The sequence below is a fragment of the Sinocyclocheilus anshuiensis genome, unplaced genomic scaffold (assembly GCF_001515605.1).
Source record: "Sinocyclocheilus anshuiensis isolate Anshui unplaced genomic scaffold, SAMN03320099.WGS_v1.1 scaffold947, whole genome shotgun sequence".
Taxonomy (NCBI): Eukaryota; Metazoa; Chordata; class Actinopteri; order Cypriniformes; family Cyprinidae; genus Sinocyclocheilus; species Sinocyclocheilus anshuiensis.
This window is the reverse complement of record NW_015547686.1, coordinates 59,993-84,958: the sequence shown is the minus strand read 5'-3', so window position 1 is coordinate 84,958 and position 24,966 is coordinate 59,993. Positions and strand designations below refer to the sequence as shown.

General features: G+C 37.8%; 5 protein-coding genes across 8 annotated transcripts in view; 2 read left to right on the top strand and 3 right to left on the bottom strand.

Annotated features, from left to right (window-relative positions):
- Positions 1-285: 285 nt before the first annotated feature.
- LOC107703287 (ras-related and estrogen-regulated growth inhibitor-like) lies at positions 286-3,955 on the bottom strand. Its single transcript, XM_016505862.1, has 7 exons — positions 3,836-3,955; positions 3,523-3,600; positions 3,379-3,435; positions 3,166-3,239; positions 2,163-2,310; positions 1,679-1,772; positions 286-718 (listed from the first exon to the last, which is right to left on the bottom strand). Coding segments are annotated over exons 1-7 (642 nt in total). The 5' UTR covers positions 3,837-3,955; the 3' UTR covers positions 286-528.
- A 1,136-nt stretch (positions 3,956-5,091) lies between these two features.
- Positions 5,092-7,556, bottom strand: harbi1 (harbinger transposase derived 1). Its single transcript, XM_016505861.1, has 3 exons — positions 7,474-7,556; positions 5,642-6,330; positions 5,092-5,556 (listed from the first exon to the last, which is right to left on the bottom strand). The coding sequence occupies exons 2-3, from the start codon at positions 6,309-6,311 to the stop codon at positions 5,180-5,182; spliced, it is 1,047 nt and encodes a 348-aa protein (XP_016361347.1). The 5' UTR covers positions 6,312-6,330; positions 7,474-7,556; the 3' UTR covers positions 5,092-5,179.
- A 196-nt stretch (positions 7,557-7,752) lies between these two features.
- LOC107703285 (autophagy-related protein 13-like) lies at positions 7,753-17,518 on the top strand. Of its 4 annotated transcripts, none has more exons than XM_016505857.1 (18): positions 7,753-7,929; positions 9,282-9,362; positions 9,475-9,555; positions 9,656-9,775; positions 9,916-9,962; positions 10,098-10,238; positions 10,357-10,397; positions 10,489-10,585; positions 10,692-10,790; positions 12,304-12,397; positions 13,187-13,285; positions 13,684-13,779; positions 13,971-14,110; positions 14,203-14,287; positions 14,653-14,772; positions 14,920-15,033; positions 16,166-16,294; positions 16,692-17,518. In XM_016505857.1, the coding sequence occupies exons 2-18, from the start codon at positions 9,294-9,296 to the stop codon at positions 16,767-16,769; spliced, it is 1,650 nt and encodes a 549-aa protein (XP_016361343.1). In that variant the 5' UTR covers positions 7,753-7,929; positions 9,282-9,293; the 3' UTR covers positions 16,770-17,518. The 4 variants fall into 4 exon arrangements, with proteins under 4 accessions (XP_016361343.1, XP_016361344.1, XP_016361345.1 ...); XM_016505858.1 differs by having other exon boundaries at positions 7,754-7,929; positions 14,695-14,772; XM_016505859.1 differs by lacking the exon at positions 13,187-13,285 and having other exon boundaries at positions 7,754-7,929.
- Positions 17,519-20,688: 3,170 nt separating this feature from the next.
- LOC107703276 (SPRY domain-containing SOCS box protein 3-like) lies at positions 20,689-22,043 on the top strand. Its single transcript, XM_016505845.1, has 4 exons — positions 20,689-20,695; positions 21,020-21,139; positions 21,418-21,608; positions 21,701-22,043. The coding sequence occupies exons 2-4, from the start codon at positions 21,097-21,099 to the stop codon at positions 21,902-21,904; spliced, it is 438 nt and encodes a 145-aa protein (XP_016361331.1). The 5' UTR covers positions 20,689-20,695; positions 21,020-21,096; the 3' UTR covers positions 21,905-22,043.
- A 311-nt stretch (positions 22,044-22,354) lies between these two features.
- Positions 22,355-24,966, bottom strand: part of LOC107703283 (rho GTPase-activating protein 1-like) — a 14,524-nt gene continuing 11,912 nt past the window's right edge. The window contains exon 13 of the mRNA XM_016505853.1: positions 22,355-24,287. Within this exon, the coding sequence (XP_016361339.1) occupies positions 24,117-24,287 (171 nt within the window). The 3' untranslated portion in view covers positions 22,355-24,116. The remainder of the gene's footprint in view (positions 24,288-24,966) is intronic.

Genomic DNA, 24,966 nt, shown 5'->3' with positions numbered 1-24,966 from the left:
TTCCCAGCATAAGTTGCCAGAGTGACTGAGCTTGAGCTATGGTAATTTTGCTTTATGAAACCAAATCAAGTGAAAATAAGTCAGACTAACTGAAATAAGCCTGGCTTATTTGGTAAACTTGTTTTATGAAACAGCCCCCAGGTGTGTTTAATTAGGGTTGAATCTAAACTCTGCAGGGCTCCAGCGCTCCAGGAATTGAGTCTGACACCCCTGCTGTAGATTATCAACCGTTTATCAAACATGTCAGTTTCTAGCTCAGTCAGCTGCAAAAGTGTGAGGTGAGACTACCTGTTTGTCCAAACAATGGAAGGTAGTGTTTTAATTCATTATTTTCACAATTCAGTTTGTTCCTGCCAGTGGCACATAAATTGCACACTGCACCTTTAAAAAACACACTACTTTTTGCTGGACACAGGTGACAATGTCCATGACAGTATTTGGAAATCCAAAAGGCACTTGTTCTCTAAAAGGTTACAGGATACAGCACTATGGTTGTCATGTCTGAACTGCGTTTAGTCTTTCTGGTCATCACCACTGCATGGTTTTACTCCGTGTGAGTTTGTTTTTGAGTGCATGTCTCATCTGCAGCATTCGTGAGCGCTTGTCCATAGCCAGCAGGTGGCGCAGAAACTCCTGACGCACTTCACGCACCAGCTGCCCGAACGCGGCCTCCACTGCTGAAGCGTCCTCTGCTACAGACAGCTCAAAGAAACTGCACCTACATCAGCAGTGAAACCCTACCTTTAGCACACACAGCAAAACCTTCCAATTCAAATATTAAATGATGTAATGAAGGCATTTAAATCAAACTGAAGATCATCGAAGTGCGTTCAAACTTTTGACTGGTAGTGATGAAATCAATTTTTTTATTAGGATGGATAATGGAGTGTAAAGAAATGAATTGTAATTATTGAAATTAAATATATGAATACATTATAAATAAATAATATTCATTAATATTGACTGATAATATTATGAAATATTATTAACAAAATATTATTTTGACCAAAAACAAATGTTTGTTTTTTTCAAAGAACTTATGTCCAAAACATATATAAATGGCATGGCTGATGCTTACATACAATATTTATATGTAATATATACATTTATTTGAGCTTATAACATGCATTTGAAAATGCAACATGCACCAAACATCTTCCAAAGTTTGTAATGAGAATGCTTTATAAATGTTGTCAAAAAAAGAGAAGCATTTCAAAAGAAAAGTTCCCCTGTGCTTTCCTGCCAAAATGAAAGCTTTATATTTTAACGAGAGCAAAGAAAAAAAACACATAAATATTAGTAAATATTGATATAATAAATATTGTAATTGTACTGTTGTTATATAAATAATAACTATTATTGTTATTATTTTATATAAAATCAATTTATTATTATGAAATAGTTTACAGTTCAATAGTATTATAGTGGTATTTCTTTATTGATTTAATTTTTATAATTTGATCAAAAATAATAATAATAATAAATATTATTATTAATAATAATAAAAATGAAAATTGCAATGGAAAAAATATTCCAAAAACCACACCCTACTGGGTAAATTTGACCTTTTTTATGCATCTTGGGGTTAAACAATTCAGTTAAATTAACCTATATTTGTATGTACTTCATACTATCACTTACAACTGTGCAGTTATCAGTAGAAATGAAGCGCACTGACCTCAGGTCTGATGCTAATGCCTGTCCCTCATCTGTCCTCACCACTCGGCCATTCTCCACGTCGCATTTGTTGGCAATGATGACTGTTGGAATACCTGGAATAAGATACATATACACACACACAAAGACACAGAATGATGTAATGGATGCTGTAGCTCTGACAAAGAACAGACTGCCATTAAAATGACAGTACCTGGAGATGGATGGTATAATAAAATACTGCAGAGTTGTAATCTATCTGCCATTTACAAACTTACACTCACACGCTGCAGTGTACTATATTAAGAGTTCATGCCTGAGGTGAAATCTCTGAACTGAGACCAATTAAGGCAGGCTGAGTCACACTGATGGATAACAGCGCTATTTGCTAGTTGGAGGGACCATATACATAAACAAGATGGCTAGCAGTAGCGCTAATAGCAGAACAGTGTTACTATTTCTCCTTAGTTTGTGATCATTCACATCCACAATCTGAATGGTCTTACCAAGCGTTTGTTTAATGTGGTCAATCAGTCTCTTCAGGCGCGACACAGCCTCAAAACTGCTGCGATCCGTCACAGAGTACATAATGAGAAACCCATCACCCCATTTAATGGAACTCTCCAGAGACGACGCAGCAGGTCCTGCACATTCCTGAAAACAGATTCACACATTTGAGTAGTTCTTCATCTCCTGCACGTGAGTGAATGTGTGCGGATCTGTGAGGATGGAGGTGACGTGCATCTAGACTTTCACAGATGTGATTCTTAAGGCAATTCAGGAGCACAAAGGCTGTAAATGAAATCCATAGACCCAAAACCTCCTGCTTCTCAAATTCAGTGGTTCTCAATCCTGGATCTCAAGTCGAAGCACTGCACATTTTGGATGTCTCCATTATTTAAAAGGATAGTTTTCCCAAAAATGAAACCCCACTGACATTCAGTGTTTCAATGTAATGACAGAAACATTCTTTTGTGTTCTGCAAAGGAAAGAAAGTCATACAGGGCTGGATCGGCATGATGGTGAGTAAATTATGACAATTTTAATTTTTGATAAACTATCCTTTTACCCACACCTGATTTATATAATCAGCTCATTTGTACAGGCTCCAAGACCTAAACTGGGTGTATCAAAGTCCTCCAAAATATCAGAACCGCTACTCTACTGCATTTACACAGACGGTAAAGCTTCAGCCTAATCCTATGAATTAACAAGTGCTGCTCTACTGTGTAACACGATCAGTGGCAGGCGGGCTGTTAAAGCTGCTCCACCAGCCTGAGATTCAGCACAGCAGACATGAAAGGAATGGAATGGTTCAGAGAGTCCTGTGTCTCATCAGCTGTTTGACCAGGCAAGATCATCCTGCTGCCTTTCTTTGAGTCTACGGAACAATAGGCCTGTAAAACAGCACAGCGGCAGATGCACAGTGACAAAGAGATGGTCCCTTAATAGGTAAGAGCCAAAATACAACACAGCATACTGTCAGATCTAATCTCAGGCATTCTGTACCTTATTAACTGTGTCTAAAATCTCCAGTTCAATCGCCTCCTTGTCCACGATTTTCTGACACCTGTAGGTGACCTCTAAGAGACACAAAAAGTATATGGCATGTCACATGATTCAGATTACTTATGAATTTATGAATAAACTGCAGATACACAAATATTTAGAGCGTGAAACCCGCTTTACAGCACCACTGTGTATGTATTTCACTTGTGTTACCCCTTTTATGTTCATACTCTCCAATGAAACGTCTGGTGATGAATCTGACACACAGAGCTGGAGTTCAAAAGAGAAAAACAGATCAATTAGTCATCAAGACCAACCAATAGTCATTAACCCCGAAAAAAAACACTGCAGTGTTACCTGTCTTCCCACAGTTATCTCTTCCCAGCACCACAAGCTTCGCCCTCAACATCCTCCGTACAGATTCTGACATGATCACTGTGGATAATATTATATCTGAATATTATAATAACACTCGTAGAGGCAGGCCAAATAAATGACCAGAGCTACTGTTAGTAACAGGTGCTTTTTCTCGGGTTAAGCTTGACTGCACTTCCGCTACGCTAAAGATGATAGATAAATGCGGCAGAGCAGATGCAACTGAGTATAATACAAAGTTAAAATACAAGGCACTGTGTTAAAGAATGAAACAAAGTTCCCTAGAAATACTTACTTTGCTCCCGAAAGTTGTTAAAAGTGCGAACAGTGCTTGAATCTATATCACTGTGTTCCAGTGGAGACTCTTGTGGAGTTCATATGCTGCAGCCTCTGCTGCTTCTGCGCTCTCCGTCTGTCTGCTTTTAGTAATGACATTAGAAATAGCGCGCGCGCACAAAAAGTGCGAACAGTGCTTGAATCTATATCACTGTGTTCCAGTGGAGACTCTTGTGGAGTTCATATGCTGCAGCCTCTGCTGCTTCTGCGCTCTCCGTCTGTCTGCTTTTAGTAATGACATTAGAAATAGCGCGCGCACACACACACACACACACACACACACACACACACAGAGAGAGAGCGAGAGAGAGACACTGCGGACAGCACGTCATTGTTCAGCGTGGTCTCTCTTCTTTTTCCACATTCATCACCGGGCTCGACTGCGAGACTCATTAAACAACCAGCTGATTTATCGCCTTTGACAGTCGAGCCTACGGAGCAGCAGAGACAGAACCATTCATTAACCCGGGCTAAAATTAAAGCTTTTTATTTTTGCCCTGATATATCTTTTACTCAGATTACAGAGCATCAGTAGAGATATTTGAGGAAGATACTCTTAGTAGGTAGGTGTTTCTGATGATATGAACTAAACAAAATGAACAATGTGAATGAAGCTGAGTTCATAAATAACTAGCAAGAGGTTTGCCTTGTTTGGAAAGTCATTTGTTCCTGTGGAACTTAAGTTTTGAAACAAATAATGCACGTGACAGAGATATAAACAGACAACTATTGTTGAGGTGTTATTTATTGATGTCAACATTTTACAGGTCTATAAGTTGAGTAAAATATCAAAAATAACTAAATTAAAATGACAATAACTTGTAATAAAATACCCTGTCCATTTCCATATCTCATTCCTAAATTACTTGTAAATAATAATAAAATAAAAAAACTCCAGCTTTGCAGTTTTTTGTGTTCACAGGACCAATAAAGAGTGACAAAAAGCACATTCATAAAGGGATAATTCACCCAAAAATTCCATCATCATTCACTTAGTCATTCTAAAACTTTGACTTTCTTTTTTCCTGTAGAACATTAAGATGATATTTTGAGAAACATCTCAGTGTTTTTTATTTATTTGTTTACTTACTTTTGTCCATACAATGAAATTAATTAAAACTTCAAAATATCATCTTTTGTTTTCCACAGAAGAAAAATGAGTTTGAAACAAGTAAAATGTTAAATTATGATTAAATGACAGAATGTTTTTTGGGGGAGGGGGACTATCCCTTAACAAAATGTTTGCATACAGGAAAACAATAGCTATGTGTATCTTTAAAACAATTAAATGGTGAATTCCATCCTAACTGAAATGATTTTGGATGAGTTCCTGTCGAACTCTGAGAGCCTCTGGGTCGACAGTGTCATTGAGATCGATATTCTCCCCTGATTGGTCCGTGGCCTCAGTCCTCTCAAAAGTCCAGGCGTCAAGGCCAGACTGCAGGGAAATGTTATGTAGTACACAGCAGGCCTGGATGATATGGGAGCATTTCTCTGGAGAATACTGCAGGTAACCTTTTGCCCCATCCAGACACCGGAAACGTGTCTGAATGGCTCTGAATGTGCGGTCCACAATCTCATGCGTCGTTGTGTGGGCCAGGTTATAGCGGTACTCAGCAGGGGACTCTGGACTCTGGACTGGAGTCATCAGCCACTTCTTCAGAGGGTAACGGTTGTCACCTGGAGACAAGAGACAGAAAATTTTCACAGGATACTTTGGCAATGTCAAGAAAAATCACTATGGCAACCAAACTATGGGTCTCACCTAAAAGCCAACCTTCGTCATTGTCTTGCTCTTCAAAAAGCTTTGCCACACTGGATTGCTTAAAGACAGTTCTATCTGTCAGACTACCTGGCCAATGTGTCTCAGCACTCAGCAGCAGTCCTCTGGCATCACATACTAATTGGCAATTGATTGAGTGAAATCCTTTTTTATTTACATAGGAAGAGTCGTCTGCATTGGGAGCTTTAATGGCTATATGCGCACAGTCCACTACTCCCATGACATTAGGAATTCCTGCTATTCGGTAAAACTCTTCTTTAGACTGCTGCCTGGTGGCCTCATCCCTAGTGAAGCCAATAAACTCTGGTGCTTTCTCAATCAGAGCTTTAGTGACGTTAGAAACACAACGACTCATGGAGGCCTGGCTGATGCCGATCGCATCTCCCATCTTGCTCTGGAAGGACCCGGTTGTGTAGAATCCCAGGGCTGCGAGTATCTGAACATCTGGGCTGATGGCTCGTGACCTCTGTGTCCGTCTCAACAAGCTGTCCTTTAGCAGTTCCACCAGATAATAAATGAACTCACGTGGGAAGCCAAATGTTGTCAGCAGGAATTCATCTGACACTGTCTCGATATCAAATCGATCAAGTGTTTTGTGCCCACGGCCATGCAGCAGCAGGTCACAGTCTAGGATTGCAATAGAGATTGCCATTCCACACACTCAGGAGGACCTGTGGACAAATGACACATGTGAATGTCAGCTAGTGTCATGTAATGCCATGTCAATAACTAAAACATGATACATCTGGGCAGGGACACCGGCAAAGGATAAGTATCGCTTTTTATTTCTCCTCTTTCCTACTACTTGTTTCACTTCTGTTTCAGTTTTTATAACAATTTCTTATTATGTGTAAGTAAGTTGTTGTTTTTTAGCATGTAAGCATTAGCATGTCGTTTGATTTGTATTATTTGTTATTTATTTAAATTTTAGTTAAATTATGTCTGAATTTATTATGTCTGTATAGGTCTTTTATTACGTTTTAGTTTTATTTAATTTTAGTTACGTAATTTTTATTTAATTTCTTTATTTTTAAAATGTGTATAAGTAGTATTTATAAAGTTTTAGCTTTTAGTTTTGGATCTGTTTTTAGCTGTTTTAATACTACTATAATACTGTATAGTACTATAATACTACAATTGATTGCTTCTGTTGTCCTCATTTGTAAGTCGCTTTGGATAAAAGCATCTGCTAAGTGACTAAATAAATAAACATCCAAATTTTCACATTTCTGGGCTTCTCAGAAGCGGAAATCGACATAGTTGGGTAAACTTCTATAGTGGTGGACGAAAACCACAACAAATATAATTTGTGCCTTCCTATTTGAACAAAAAAATCCACAATAGCATTTCTGTGACTTTCCAGAAGAGGAAGAGAAACGTAGAGATGAATTACGTTAGCCAGAAGAGAGAAACATGTCAAAATTGCTGTCACGCCCTCAGCCATTGTATTAGGAACACCCACAGATCAGCGTTTCTTAGTTTCTGTAGTTTAATGGCAAGGGAATAAACCACAAAATATAGTGGTATATTTGTGCTAAATGTTTCTGCATGCACTGATTTCTTCAATGTGTGACTGCTTACAACACAAGTTTAAAGCTTATCTTGACCTAATCGCATATTTTTTATTACAGTAACGTTACTTACCGCAATTAAACTGAGCTGGTTATATGATCTAGTTTGTCGGCTCAGCACAGTATTTTACACAAAACCGAACGCAACCAACTCTTGAATTACATTATCTCATAGTGAACAAATTTGATAAACACAACGGTAGTGGAAACATTCAGATTGACTGAAAATGAGTTAATCGTTACCTGCACTGGCGACTGTTTGTGTACGCCGACATTGAGATGTGACGTCATTCACGTAACAAACTTCCTGTTCAGGGGCTGCACTTTCGATATTTGTATTGGTTGTTTTATAGAATAAACTAAGAGCAGGCGGATGCATATCATGATATAACACACATGTGCATATAACTTTATTATATCACAATTGCATACAGTCCTTTAAACCATATTTCAAAAAACAACGAAAGTGGCGTGGTTGAATCGGTAACGTTACAGGCAACACGTCACTCCTGCCCTAGCCAAACAAGCAAAATAAACAAAAACGGGGAGCCTGTCAGTGTGTGACGCTGTGGTGCTACGATGTGATTAATTGAAAATACAGGATCGATTAGTCTGTATTTGATCATCAGCCACGCTGTTTTGCTCACGTAACGTCAAACTCTACGTGTTAACAGTTCAATCTCCACTCTGTGATGAGCTGTAAGTATGTGCGCATGTTTTGCTAAGGAGTTAGCATTGGCTGCATACACATACAGATGATTGTAAACTATTTGAGATGTTTGGCTGTGAGAAACAAATGGCAGGTCTACTGTTTTCAAATCTCGAGTCGGATGAACTGGCAGCTGTCATGTGATATTGATTGTTATGAAGGTGTCTTAGTGTTGTGTTGTTGTTTTTTACATTTAGATGTAGTCATTTAGCAGACGCTTTTATCCAAAGCGACTTACAAATGAGGACAATAAAAGCAGTCAAAACTAACAAAAGAGCAACAATATATAAGTGCAAATGACAAGTCTCGGTTAGCCTAACGCAGTACACGTAGCAAGGTGTGTGTGTGTGTATATATATATATATATATATTATACACACACACACAAAGAAAAACAAAAATACTTTTTATTGAGTACATGTTTAAATGCATGGAGGCGAGCTGCCGTAGAGACGCGACAGTATTAATGACACCAAGACACCAGTAAATTCGTTAATTATTACTATTATTAGAGTTGGATGAAACAAGATGACCCACACCTTATTTTTTCTCTTGATCATAGAAGGCTCACAATCTCAACACTTTTGATGAATGGCTTTGCTCTTCTTCATTTTGTCTTTTCATTTGAATATCAACGTTTTTAAGATTTCGTTAGTCGAAACAGTTTTGAGGTTAACTGATCTAATTTTGCATCTTTGGAAAATAGTGATCTGTGACATTGTAATATATTGAATACTCTGCCAAAAGTCTACTGCATGCATCACAAAGATTTTGTGTCTATTTGTTCATTAGTGATTGTGGACCAATTAATGTTTTTACATCTGTAAAAAAAAATATTTTGAAGTTAAATTTAGTTCTGCCCCCAGAATTGGCACAGAAGGCCCTAGTGGCAAGTTATTGTTATTATATTATAATAATGTTATAATAATGTAATATGTTATAACAGTGGTGGTTATTATTCAGTAATTCCATGAGTTAGATCTACATTTCAGACATCTTCGCTATTCATTAAAACCTGTTTTGTTAGTTTGTTTGTCTGTCATCGGTCATTCAAATATTCAACTAAATTGACAAAGTACAATTTTAGATAGAATAGATGATGCAGTATTTTACATTAATGATATTCATCTTGTACATGTTGTATCTAAATATGTTACGATTTTAAAATATGAATAAATGTAAATGTACATTATTATTTTATAATGAGGGCTTTTTCCTCCATCGTATCCTACTAATTGACCTGACTTTCAGATATGTGTATTATGTACCTTTTTAATTTTTGTGTTTATATCAGCTTTTTCAATGTTCAATGAGGAAAGTGTCTTTAATTTGTATGTGTTAGGCTTGTGCGACAATGGATAGTGATCTGAGCTCACAGGACAGGAAAGACTTGGATAAATTCATCAAATTCTTTGCCTTGAAGGTGATTGCATTAAACACTACAGTGCTAAGGGTATTGTTGCATTCATGAAATCTGGTATCCCAGCCAGGCAACAGGGTGATGATATCCTTTGCTTTATCTGTGTGTCTTTCAGACAGTGCAAATTATAGTTCAAGCCCGGCTTGGAGAGAAGATCAGCACTTGCTCATCTTCATCACCGACAGGTTCAGACTGGGTAAGACACATCCAGGACGCTTCACATACAGAGGTCCTGTTTTCTTCGTCATAACTAATGTGAGATCTGCCTGTCTGGTTGTTTTCATGTTTTTATTCAGTTTAATTTGGCAATTAAAGACATCCCAGAGGTGACTCATGAGTCAAAAAAAGCTCTTGCTGGACAGCTGCCTGGGATCGGCCGATCCATGTGTGTGGAGATCTCCCTCAAAACCTCAGAGGTCTGGTCTTTTTTTTTAGTTCACCATCAATATAATAACAGTATCATGACAAAAATATAAAAAGAAACAAAATGTTTAAAATGCCTAACTTAATAAAAGATGTTTACTTGAGTATTAAGAAATTGCGTTTACCCATGCAGGGAGACTCCATGGAGCTGGAGACGTGGTGTTTGGAAATGAATGAAAAGTAAGCCCACACAGTTCCCCTTCACAGACAGGACAAAGCAGTCAGCTGACACCTGCTTTGTGTCAAGATTGATACATTATCAACAAGTCAATATTTACTATACCAGGGCATAACTAGGGTTTGCGTTTCTTCCAGGTGTGATAAGGACATTAAAGTGTCCTATACAGTTTATAATCGGCTGTCTCTGCTGCTCAAGTCTTTGCTGGCCATCACAAGGGTGACACCTGCTTACAAGCTTTCACGTAAACAAGGGCACGATTATGTCATACTCTACAGGTACTCAACACACTTTCGTCTTGCTCCACAAAGCCCTATATTGCTTGATACATGTGTTCATACAGGGAAAACAGGATGTCATATGTACAATCAGATCTTATTAATATCTCTATGATAGGATCTATTTTGGAGATGTCCAGCTGACAGGTCTCGGGGAAGGTAATATAATGAAGGATTCTCTTCAAAATACTAATAAAGGACATGTAGATGTTCTGTAGTATTTGTTTATCTTCTTCACTTCTCTCTGCAGGGTTCCAGTCAGTGCGAGTGGGTGTTGTAGGCACTCCCATAGGCACCATCACTTTGTCCTGTGCATATCGCACTAATTTGGCCCTCATGTCTTCAAGGTATATATTACATCTTCCTGTATTCAACGCATTCAAGTATTCGGATATTATGGTTATTGTAGTTTTGTAGTGTTGTTGTGCAAGATATTGTTCTCGTGTCTCACAGGCAATTTGAGAGGACAGGCCCTATCATGGGTATCATCATTGATCATTTTGTGGAGCGTCCCTTCACTAATATGGCACACATGCATCCCTGCAGTTACAGGTGCGTAAAAATCATAGATATGATCATATTAATACTTTTATTCAGCATGACACAAATTGATCAAAAGTGACAACGAATACTTTTACATTGTTACAAAACTAGGGATGTAACGATGCCAAGCCGGTTGAAAATCGATACAAATATGCAATGATTCAAGGCGGTTGAGATGTTAAACGAATCACGAAACAATTGGGGGTGGGGGTTTATATGAGTTTATCTCTGAGGGGAACTGACTGTCTTCAGAAAATTCAATGGTATTTTCTTTTCATCGTGCCTCTGCATAATGCATATTGAAGCAGTATTCAAAAGCGCTGTGCAGCTGTGTTTACAGCGGTAACCAAGGAAACGCTATATCGCTGCTGTTCCATAAGCGCCACCTACTGTCAGAGATTGAATTTGCATCCCATTCAGTACGTCTGCTGTTTTTGTTTCCTTCAGATGTGTTTTATGTAGCATAATTTCACAAAGCTAAAGTCAGACCATTCTGTTTTTGCTTTAAATTTCAAAATTATACAATCAAATTTAAGTCACAAACTGCTCATGCTGCATGTATGCAGCATCTTTGTTTGGATTGTGATTAAAATGCAGTGGTTGCCTCTAATTTTAAATGGAAAGAGCACAGACAAAGCCTTAGTTTGTTTATATGAGGAGATTTCTTGTAATTTTTAATTTTTTGTTTATTTGATTTAGGATTTGTTTTAAAAATACAGTTTAGTTTTGTTATCACTTGTTTGACATGAAATGTGTAGCATTTTATCTGAGAAATAATAAAAGGACACCTTTTCATTTAGAATTTGTCTTAAATCTCATTTTGTTAAAGAAAATCGTATTGTGAAATCAGTATCGTGAATCATATTGCATCATGAGATGAGTGAATCGTTACATCCCTATACAAAACATTTCTATTTCGAATAAATGCTGTTCTTTCTATTCATCAAAGAATTATGGGAAAAATATATATCACAGTTCCTACAAAAAAATACTAAACTTTTCAACATTGATAATAATATGAAATGTTTCTTTAGCACCAAATCGGCATATTAGAATGATTTCTGAAGGATCATATGACACTGGAGTAATGGAAATTCAGCTTTGCCATCACAGGAATAAATGACATCATAAAATAGAAAAAAAATTTAAAATTGTAATAGTATTTCAAATTCTTACTGCTTTAACTGTATTTTTGATCAAATAAATGTGGCCTTGGTGAGCATAAGAGACTTCTTTCCAGAACATTTAAAAAATCTTACCAACCCCAAACTGTTGCATATATCGCATTGTAGAATATCACCTGAATTGTTATTTATAGTAAAAATTAATATTTCGTTTTTTTTTTAATTGTATAGTAGAAAGACATACAATGTTTAAGTGTTGTTTTTTTTTCAGCGTTCAAGATGAGTTGGAATTAAACCCTTAATACCAGAAGTTCACTTTTACATACTGATAGTACAGGTATTCAAGCTCATTCAACTCTGCTTTCTTATCCTTTGGCCTGTTCTTTTTTCTCTCTAAGAACGCCTGGAGAAGATGAGGGAGGGACTTATGCAGGAATAGAAGACTCTCAGGAGGTGTGCACCACGTCCTTTTCCACCTCCCCACCATCACAGGTAATGCCGTCACTATCAGCGATCCATCTATCCCATTAAAAATAACCCTTCACCACCTTCCTTGCACAGGTCAGACTTCAGTACAGGTGCAGTGCAGCCTGCCATTAAGAGATTAACTGTTAACCTTGGATAAGCTGTTTTCATTCATGAGTCTCTTTCAACTGTTCCCTGATGAACAGGTCTCATTCTTTATATGTGATTATGGTTTTTGCTTTCCTGCAGCCATGAATATGACCTGAGATTGCTGCTTAGTACAGTACATATCTTCCCTATTCTTAGGTGTTTTCTTTTCATTATTTTTCTCAGCTTTTGGTTAGTCAGCTGTCTTGAACAGTGTTGTTTTTGTTAACTAAATTCACTAAATGAAATAAAGCTGAAGTAGAGGCAAAATAAAATATAAAAATTATATATATATATATATATATATATAAGCTAAATATAAATATTTTTAAAAACTAAAATAACATGACAAAAGCACACAACTACTAAAATTTAAATGAGAAAAGAAAATATAGGAATACATGCTGTTTCAAAATATTAATAAATATTAAAATAGTATACAAATAATACTAAAATAACATTGGTCTTGGTGTACAATCTTGCTGCAGTATTTACCTTTCCACATAATGCTTGTGTAGTATTGGAGGTTGCAGAAGACTAGCATTAAAGTCATTTATGTGACCATGAAATCAGATTCTCTCTCCCCGTTATCTCTTTCTGTGGTAGTGGTTTCATTTCTGCTGTTGCTTTTGTTTTTCTTTCTTTCTTTCTCTTTCTGTGTGCATGTAGTGTGTGTGTACTGTAAGTCAGGCACATTTTAAGACACCTAAGCCGGCTCTGATGGCCACACTGAAGGTTCCCCTCATGGGGCTTGGCGTCTCACAGCAAGTGAGTCCAGTATGTGTGTGTGAGAGAAGTGTGTGTACACGCATGCAGCTGGTAGATTAAGTACAAAGTGTGTGTGTGGCCTGCCCCAGTAACCTATACTCCACTGCTTACCCTTCATAACCTTGTATAACCTTTTAATTAAGAGGGTTATACAGTATCACTCACACAAGAGATTGTTTGAGCACTGCTCCGACAAAAGCACACAATCACTGCTGCCTTCTCCTTGAGCTGACCTGCCTGCTGTTTTACTTGAAGCATTTGTGTGTTTGCTCTGACAACTACTCTGATCCTTCTTGCTCTCTGCTCTGCAGTGAGGTTTTTACAGGACCAGATTTAAAAAGCTGACCTCTTAATCTGACATTCGACTCTTATTTGTGATATGAATATCTCTGTCTCAGCTGTACAGCTCTCGTCTGTCATATCAGACTCCGGCCCTGGGAACTGTGGATTTGTGCCATCCTACGGCTTTTACTGCTGGTGCACATCCTCACCAGGTACGGCACACAATGCACCAGCGCATACACACATGCAGAAGCCCCACCCTCCCTATCATAACTTCATGCCCTTGATCCCTTCTGATGTAGAAGAGCTGCTTGGAATTACTTGCACCTGTCTACAGAAATGGGTTTGTTTGTGTCGTTCTGACCTGACTGAGGTGGCCATGTATGTGTCTCTTCCAAATCAGATGGTTGTGCCGGGTAAAGAAGGTGGAGTCCCACAGGTGCCGGCTCAGCCTAATCATGGCACTGCAGCTGAGCATTGTCGTATCCCATCATGCCCCAATGGACAGTCCCCTCAGCCGGCACAGCCCACATCCTGTAGTAGGTAAGAGTGTGAAGAGATTCAGACTGTTCAATACTGATTTTTCATTTATCAATTCAGCTAAATTTGATTCCATGTTTGTGTGTGTGTGGTAGCGAGGTGAAGACTGTGTTCTGTGATGCTCTAGAGACCACCTTCACCAGGAAAGTTGGTGCTTTTGTCAACAAAGCCACCACTCAGGTTAGAATACACTAATAATTTATAATAACTTTCAGAACAAAAATTACCTTATTGTATATTGAAATAGTTCTCGTTAAAATCAACATCAATCAGATATGCTGATTTGGTGCTTAAGAAACATTTCTTCTACTACTTATTGTAATTAATGTCAATGTTGAGCAACATTGTGCTCCTTAATATTTTTGTAGAAATTGTGAACTTTTCAGAATTTTTTTGTTGAATAGAAAGATCAAAATAACACCATTTATTTGAAATAGAAATCTTTTTAAATGTCGTAACTGTGACTTGATCAATTTAATGCATTTTTATGAATAAAATTATGAATTTGATGAACACTGAAAAATTATGAACACTGTCATGTTCAGGGGGAAATGCATTCTGATGTGCTGTGTATGTGTGGAACTCAGGTGACAACAACCAGCCTGGATCTTCCTTTTGCTGCATTCACTCCAAGAGCCAATGACCTGGAGGTGAACGACCCGATGGTATTGAAACCAAAAAACACCCATATTTACTATGTATTTCAAATTAAGAAAACCCACTTGGACACTACGTGTCCTTAGTGTGCAACTGCATCATCCACTGTCTCCTCATTTTCTTTGTGATTTAGAGGTGTTTTTCTCTGTTTGCAGGTGCACCCTCCTCCATCCCCAGCTCCTTCGTCTCCCTTGCAAGGCAGCCTGCACTCAAACAGCTCGAGCCACAGTGGGGGGCAGCCACAAGACGACTTTGTCATGGTTGACTTTGTAAGTGCACCAACATATAATACAAATTCACTTATCAATATCTGCTGTACTGTTGAGAACTACTGTATGTAACAGCGAGCACATTGAAAGGCACTGCATCAGTACATTGAGTGAATGGGAACTGATGAGTATCATTAAAGAGATGGGTTTTGGTAGGCATTTTGATGTTTTTGATTCCTCTTGTGAGAGGTTTGACAGCAAAAGGGAGTTTTATCAAGCCCTTGACAGAGCATCTTGTGATCCAGATAAGTCAATTATTCATCAAAAAAAGAAACTTAGACTCTGACCTGAGAGAAAGCTACATAAGTTTGATGTTTAATAAATCTAAAGAAGACTTTACTCTTCTCAATTTTTATTTCATAAATACAGCGTTGAATGATGCAGTATCCCATAACAATTGGAAGTCTTTGAAGCTAGTGAGTTGATGTTGCTTAAGAGAGGCCCAAAGAGACCTGCTTGATCATGTTATTTTTTTTTAAGTCTGTTTCTGCATGGCAGAGCAGCACTGTTTTGGTGTTGATCAGAGCTCTAGCGTTGGGCTAAAACCAATACAAATTCTACTGGAGAATTAAAAACAAGAAAAGACAATCTTGCTTGGTGTGGGCAGCTGGAACATGAGAATTGGACTGTGAAACCAGTTGTGTAAACAAGCAAGTATTGATTATCTTGTTTAGTCAAACCTTCTAAGTCAGGGATGGGCAACTCCGGTCCTGGATGGCTACTGTCCTGCAGAGTTTAGCTCCATCCCTAAACAAACACACATGAAAAATCTAACTTGAGCAAAGCCATTGGAAGGCAAGCCTGCAACCTTTAGCCAAAAAAGTGTAACGGCTAATGCTAACGCTTTGGCTTTGGCGGTACAAAGGGAAGGAGACCGAGGCTGTTGTATGATTGGCTGAGATGCCTCACATGATCCAAGTTAGCAGTTAGGCTTTTTCCAATGGAAAGTACTACAGACCCTTGCATCTCCCAATAATAAGACAATATTTGACTTAAGTCTTCAGAATTGCTTGAAAATTACAGACAGGTGTGTTTGATTAAGGCTGCCCATCCCTGTTCTAAATGTATGGTAAAAGTCAGATATGGTTCATATTATGTTTAAAGACCAGTTCTGTGTTTGTGTGCCAAACAGAAACCAGCATTCTCCAAGGATGACCTTTTGCCAATGGATCTGGGAACTTTCTATAGAGAGTTTCAAAACCCTCCTCAGCTTGCAAGCCTGTCCATCGATGTCAGCGCTCAGTCTATGGCTGAGGATTTGGTGAGAAACAAACACATTCTCATCACAGCACATACTGAACATGTTTGCAATCTATATGGGACAGGTTGACCTTTAAAGCAAGAAAGGCAAATGGCTGCAATATAACAAAGAGTGAAAAATTTAAGGGGGTCTGAATACTTTCCGTACCCACTGTACATAAGAGTAGAGACATAGAGAGTATTCATATAGGTATGATTACATTACAGGTAGTTTTTTAGCACCAAACCCAGGGTTGGTGTTAAAATCTTAAGGGTAGAAAATATTTGCAAGTATTGTTTATATGTAGTACTTAGGGTGATTTATTCACATTCATGCCGTAGTATGATGTTAAAACTTCGGTAACATTGTGATGTGTTCATTATTAGATGTTTGGTAAAGTGAACATGTATTTTTGCAGGATTCTCTTCCAGAGAAACTGGCCATTTATGAGAAGAACATTGATGAGTTTGATGCATTTGTGGACACGCTACAATAGAACAGAACAGAGATTGCTTCCTTCACAACTTCTTTACTCTTCTTGCTTCCTTCACTGAAGCATCCCTCATTGGATGTCTTCATTAACCCTGTTTTGTGTCAGTTTTTCCTTGTGCAATGAGCTATGAAGAGAATCATCATTCAAGAAAAAAGTGAACTGAGGTATAAGGAGAACAGCATCTGTTAATGGAACTGAGCAACATAAAATTTCCAACCCTTGTATTTATTAAAATAGCAGAACTGTGTAAGTAAAGCTCACTGTAATGAATGTATAAACCTGTACCAGCCTTTATTTTTGTTTTGCTCATCACATGTAGTTCACTGACTAGTCACTGAAGCAGATTTCTGTCATTGTACTGCTGACACCATACAAATTCTCTACAACTTTAATGTGAGGGGAAAACTTGAATAATCTGAGAGCATGTCCAGGCTTAAACATGAACGACACTACAGTGAATATCGACAACAGTGAATTGTGAGTCTGTGTCTGCTTACCTGGTTCTTGTAAATGCATTTTACCATAACTTTTCATACTTCTAATTTTTTATTTTTAAATTAGGGACAGTTTATCATTACTACTCATCAGGTCTTTAAATGGTGATGAATGCTTTTTTCCCTTTTCTTTTCTTTTAAAGCTTATGTTTGGCAAGTCATTAGGAGCTGGACCTTCTTTTATTATTTTAAGTGTCTTCTTTCTCTCCTCACTTTGTTAATATGGCATGTAAATGTTGGGTAATAAACTGATTTATTTCAGACAGGCCTGTTTTTGTTTCCCCTATATGCTGAGCTGGTCAAAAAACATTGTGTCTCCTTTACGCAAACCTTGGAGTTCCACTAGCTAATGAATATTTGTTAGCTCGTCGTTCGCCCAATGGAATGTCGAATGCTTGGCTTATGAATATTAATTAGGGTGCGTTACTGAAAGGCTACCTATGAAGGCTACCAAGCAACGTCAGCAGCGTCTATTTTAAAATTCATGAGCGCCGTAGCACAAATGCACGCCTACTTCCAAATTAGGATGAAAATTTGCTTTGACAGCAGTTGTGAAATGTTTTTCTGTCGTCCAGCTATCGGAACGCATCTATGTAAACGTGTAAACGCATATATGCTTTTAAAAATGTAAATTCCTCTTTAAAAGCGGATTTCAAGTGCCCAAAAGAAAGTTTTAGTTGCTTCTTCATTACACTTCGGATTACATCATTTAGCATACACTTGGTAAATCATGTATGTTTTCTCTATAAAGAATGAGAATGTGACGTAACGCCGCGTTGAGTTCTGGGAAACTGCTTTGTTTATCCGCCATACTTGCAGGATAGCGCTGGCTTTCCGCTATTGAGTTTAGGGCAGTATTTGATTGTTTGTCGTGATTGTAAAAAATGTCACCAGTGTATGTCATTCATACTGCATCGAGGATTGCAATAGTAACTCAGATAATCGTTCTGAGAGAAAACTGGACAATGCAATATGTTTTTTTTGCCGACAGTGATATTTAAAGACCACATTCTGTACACACATCTTACTAATAAAGCATAATATGTGTGGAAAAACAGATGAGCCCAAAATATGAACTTTAGAAATCGCTGTCTTAATCCAGAAGCGCTTTCTAGATTACAGTTTTCTAATGAGAGGAAAACGCTTTACATTTAAACACATACAATAACAATAACCAAAACAAACATTCTTTAAACATTTGAGGAGGGTTCAAGGAGGGAAAAAAAATAAAAATAAATAAATAAAGGGTACAAAATCTTACCAGTCTTAAAAGGAAAAAAGACTAATAAGGACAGAGTAACCATACAGTGATCTGTAAGTGGGGCAGCTGTAATTTTACATTCCGAGACAATTTTACATAGTTCACAAGAAATAAGCCAATAATCTAATCTCGAACATTGTCCATTTCCTGAGGAGTTAAACCATGTATACTGAATGCTGTTTGGGTTAGATACCCTCCAGTAATCAACCACATTTACAGTTTTACAGAAATTCAATATAGTATCATTATACACAGAATGTGAACCTCTTTGAGGTCTCCTGTCTAACCATACATCAGGGACTATATTAAAGTCAACCCCTGTTATCACATTTTCTGCATTATACTTTTTTTCCATTCATTTACCAATTTACCAAGTTTATCAAACATTTCTCTATTAGCCACTTTGTTATTATAACCATAAATACAGAGTAATATATAACATTTGTCATGAATTTCTACTGCTATCATTAACCAATGGCCTTCTGTTTCCCCTTTATGAACAATTACAGAGCCTTCAAATCTGTTAAATAATACCATCACTCCAGCTGAGTGCGAAGATCCATGTGCAAACAGGGCTAAATCACCCCACTGAACTTTCCAAAATCTTCCATTATTTAAAGCAGAATGAGTCTCTTGTAAGAAAACACAGTTAGCTTTCTGTTCCTTGCAAAATAAAAAAATAGCTTTACGCTTAACACTGTTTTTTAACCCCCTAGCATTCAAAGATAGAAAAGAAATAGACATAAAATAAATTAATGTATAACTGTCTCAGCTCTCAGCACACACTCAACTTTAAACGCAGAAGTGAACATGTTGTCCTTAATAACTCTATAACAAAACCATACCAACTAAAACATATAGTATTGCCTTTAGTTAAACACCTTTTCTTAAACAGTTTTATCAGATTATTTCCATCTGATATGTGGCAATCTTGATTGCTCTAACGAGTCTACGTGTTACCTTGTGTTCGTCAGTTACGGGTCAAATCGGAGTCCATCAGTAAGTGCATAGCCTTGTTTTAGGAAGGCTTTAGAGTTTGAATTGCATCGAAAATCACTTCATTTGTTATTTCGTCTGTTTGTTTGACTTTTGTCTTTCGCCTTTGTTCTTACTTTCTTAGGGTTCGGGCTGGGCAGAGGTGTATGGTCATGTCTTGTTTTGGCAGTTTCTACCATCATATCTTCAATTTCTTCTTCATCACATGCCTCTGCGAGAGCATTTAAGTTGTAGTCATGCTCAACTAGCCTGGTATCTGCTTGGTTGGTGTTTGCCATCGTTTACATTTAAGTAAAAGGAGAAAACTTGTGTAGTTAGCGCAACAAGTGCACAAGTTGAAACAAACTTGAAAATAACTTAACTACTGGTTGGTTTTTAATGTCAGAGATAACAATTTTAGGACGTTTCAAGCTATTTTCCTCAGAGCCTGCATAAACGCGACCGCTCACTCCGCCATCTTGGAATTCCCCAAAGATAAGCATTTATCCTTATAGAGAATGAGAAGTAACCATGGGAACGGATAGCGTATCCTGCTAATATGGCGGCGCCTTCCCGAAATGCAATGCGGAGTGAAAAGGTCGTGACGTAACTCCTCATTCTCTATAGTAGATGTGTGCGTCGTGCGCACCCGTCTGAATGGTCTCCGCGTTTAGAAATGTCAAAAAATAAGTCTAGATATCTCAGCATGGTACACTCGTCGTCTGTATGTAATAACATGTATATTTAACTTAAAAATATTCGAATGATAGCAAACTATCAAATGATGGCAAAACCCCCCATTGCTTTTGGTAATGGGGACATTGGATAGCTAATTATATGTTTTTTAACTGTACAGTCATTAATATGTATATATGCTGTGTGTTGTAGAGAGCAAATGTTGCGCGCTTTTAGAAGTCACACTTGGGAGAGTTGGGAATGGGATCCGGACAGTAAATCTCCTGATGCTCATCTGTCTCTATGCCGACAAGCTGTATATTTTCATGTCAGCCCTCTGTTGGACAGTCAGGGCACTGCAGGGGTCAGAGCAGGGGCGTCGCACCCGTGGGGGATCTTTTCCCGGTGAGAGGGTTCAACACCCGCGTCACTGTATTCATCGTTTTTATTGTTAATAAACAAACCACATCCATCCCCCGCACTTTTGAAAAGCTTGCTACGCCCCTGGGTCAGAGGCACCAAAGGTGAGACTAGTGAGGGATAAACGCTGTTTTTGTTGTTCACATTAAGTCAGCTAGTTTTATTATTAAAGTACAATCTTACATTTAATCAAGCTGATACTGCTTTAGCAGTATAAACGTTCAGTGATAAGTTGAACATTAAGTGCTAGTTTCCTTTGCAACACGCCTGGTTCAAGTAAATTTTTTAACTAGCAATTATAATGCTAGTAAGGCTTTAATTATGCTCTAGTAGAGTATTGCTTTGTAGGATAACTATCATGTGTTGTGGTATAATTTTCTAATAATAATTGATTCATTACTACAGAATAACACATATTTCTGTGTAAGGTTTCACTCACGGTGAGCATTACTGGGAGATCGAGTTCCTAGAGCCTCCATATGGAAGCTCTGGGTTGGTACCCAAAATGCACTTCTGCACACGGGATCAAAAGTTTGTTAACCTCATAGGTGAGTACAGTCATGTTCCTCTTAGGAATGCTTATTCTTCTACCAAATCAGCCCAGCCCAGCTCCGCTCAGCACAGACCTAAACTCCCTCAGGTTGATCTTACTTGACAACCTAAAAATGAATGACATCATCTAATTATCAAACAGGAATTTTAATTATCAACACCACCTAGATTAACAAGGGAGGAAACGTACAGAACAAGTAGACCATACAAAAGCACACAATGCTTTTCTTTGAATCATTTTAACTGTTTATTTTATTGTTATTGTTTATCAAAGGCATTGACAGTGAGAGTTGGGGTCTATCATACAAAGGCTTCGTCTGGCATAATGGAAGGAGTCGAAAATACACAGAGCCTTTTTATGAAAGAAATACAGTCATTGGGGTTTTGCTGGACTTGAACACTGGAACACTGACTTTCTTCCGAAATGGAGTGAACCTTGGGGTGGCCTTCACTGGCCTGGAACAGGTAAATATCACTGCACTGAGTATGTGGAAGTACTGGATGTAGGTTATATGTGGGGGTTTAAAATGCTCCTGGAACTTTTGTGTTCCTTTCAGGTCAGCAAGGCTCTGTATCCTCTGGTGAGCTCTACGGCCCCTGAAACTGAGATTCAGCTGGGTGTGAGGAGCCAGAGAATCTCCTCCCTACAGGAACAGTGCGCACACATCATCACACAGTCCCTCTCACATTATAGACATGCACACAAATTACCATTACCCACATCTCTGCTCTGTCAAATACACACACATGCGCATTTATAAGCGAGGCATGACCTGTTTCTGATTCATGTAGAACATGCCAACCTCAAATAACACAATTATATCTAGTGCAACAGATCCATTTTATATGCAGCCTACCTCAAAAATAATTTTATATTTGTATTACTTCATTTGAACAAAACGTGTGACCTTAACTATGTAATCAAATTACTGTTTGTATTCTTAAGCTATATGCCATTTCTGCACTTTATAGATGATGTTGTTGGCAATGATTGTGTTCCAAAATAAGATATAATTACCTGTATTTATAATTAGTTTATTATACTCCTCACAGGGTAGTTATTTTTGGGACAAAATATGTAAACGCCAATTAAATATAACTGCCCGCTTTTATCCGTATTTAAAGAAACTGTGGTAAAAGTGTTTTTATTTGCTCACCAAAACCTGTGGATGTTTAAAAAAAGCATCCAGAGAGGGAAAAAAATATTACACCATCTCTAACAATTTATTACTCTGATATCACAACATGATATACAAAAGTAAAGATTTCAAAAGCACAGGATACATTTTAACAGCCAAAATGGAAGAAAAGAACCTTCACAAAAGAAGTAATAAGTTCCACCTGGAAACCAGATATACATGTCTACAGTACAGGTAAACAGGAAGGTGTTTGGATACAGATACAACAAAATGGCACAAAGTTCACAGATCTGTCCAGAGAAAGGGAATTTAACAGCTAATATCGTCGCCAATTCACTCCATTAAGGCACACATACACTTAGGTTTGAGGGCGCTTGTCTAAAACTATTTAAGCCACTGGTCCACATGTCAATGCTCGGATGGATTGACATGAATAGGACGTTTACATGACACAGTAAACAGTTACAATTTTATATCAAGGCATATGACACTTAACTCATTAGTGCTAAATAATTAGTACCCAAGTACCTGCTTTGTTTTTTTGGGGGGATTTCAGACCCATGAAACAAGACTCTATTGTGCAAAATCTGGACGATTCACTTCACGTACAGAGCCCTGTGATACAACTAAAATGTCGCTGTACTTTTATGTACTCCAGTACACCAGTAATAACTCATCACACTTATGATATGTTTCCTCAAAGATAAAACAACAATTTTACTGAGAGGACAAAATGACATCAAATTGTTCTTTGCTATTTCTTTCTTGATTTGGGCTTTTGTTTCAAATGCACCCATGTGTAATGGCACTGTCCCCGACAGGCAGTACGTCTTCCAAGTTACAAATCAATTTGATCACACAAACAGTTTAACCATATAATCTTTGGCCAAAATAAATATGTCTGGGTAGAATAATACAACAGCATTACTGAACAAACCACACACATACAGAGAGAAAAAGCGAACTGTTGGCAGACATACGTGTGTGTGAATATTATATATATATATATATATACACATATGTATAAATGTATACACACACACACACACACACATACAGGTTTTGATCAGAAAAATTACTTTTCTGTTTCAGCATCAGGAAATTTGTGCTGGCCATAAAGCATCTGCCCTGTTCCTGGAGCCACTGAGACACCAAAAAAAGATGAAACAGATTATAGAAATAATAAAAATATAATGATATGATAATATAAACGAAGACTGAATGAAAGCTCTTTGAGACAATACATAATATCATATATTTTATGTTAAATGAAATAAGCATGTTTAAAAAAAAAAGTGTTTCAAGTTTGAGTAGTAGTGCTTTATACTTGTCCATAGCTTGTGCCAACTATGGTTTACAAAAATGAGGACGTGTGCATTTAGTCTAATTTTACTTGGAAAAATTAACTGAAATGAATTCTGTAAAGTCCAACAAAAAAATTTCCGAAGTATAGCTGATGAGCTACCAAAAAATAAAAATGAAAGCAGCTACCTGTACACTTTGTTGGTTTATTGATTCAGGCCTCTGCTAACAGACCATATAAAACTCTAGTGCCTGTGCAGTACCATTATGTCTGACAGCAGCTACATGACTTCTGCAGGAAAGACAGGAGACGATTGTCAGAATTTGATCACAGCCTAAACGTTTGTGACAGCTTGACCACTCTGCGCCCTCCAGTATCCTTTTTTCGTAGCTTCGCCCAGTTAAAATACTCATGCATTTGGCAATACTAAGGGAGACATTAAGGACAGGGCACAGCCACAGAGGAGCAAAGCTATGGAACTAGGAGGGACAATAACCAGAGAGGAGTCATTGTGAAAAGTTCTCCTGCTCCTCACTGGATAAAGACCTTGTGATGTAGGTCGAGCAGGATGCGGGTGAAGTTGTTGATTGGTCCGATCGCGCTGAGTGTCATGGAAGCATCCTGCCCCCACAGCAAGTTGGGCCCAAACACCACAGCCAGGTTGGCATTGGTCATCTTATTGACTTCACTCTCAGCAGACACCTGCACATTAATAACAATAAAGATCAGAAACACTAACGGGCTTGAAGGACAAAGTAGGAAAGAAACAAATGATAAGTTACATTTAAAATTCTAAATATAAATATATATAAAAATAAGTATAATATATGTGTGTCTGTATTACTTTATTTACACTCACACACACACAGATATATATATATATATATACACATATATACAGTATATATATATATATATACACAGATATATATATATAATATGTATGTATATATAATATACAATATAATTATATAATTAGTGGTGTCAAAATTAGGGCGTTAACGCAGGCGATTAATTTTTTCAGTTTAACGCGTTAAAAATATTTAACGTAATTAACGCAGGGGCGGGGCTAGGGTTGGCCACCCCACTCACAACTGCTGCTTCTGCCACTTTTTCTCTTGACAAGAAGTGCATTTATTCAGTCGCAGAACGAAGCCCCGTTCACACTGCCAGCGACAAAGCGACATGCTCCCATTCATTTTCAATGGAGAGCTGGCGACTTCCGGCGACACGAGCGACAGTGACCGTTGGCGACAGAATGTGGGCGTGTCAAGCGATAAAAGTTACAAATTGTTTAACTTTATGCAAATGAACAGCAAATTTCGCGAGCAACAACCAATAGGAGTGAAGAATCTGTCAGTGGCGCACACACGTCACCGTC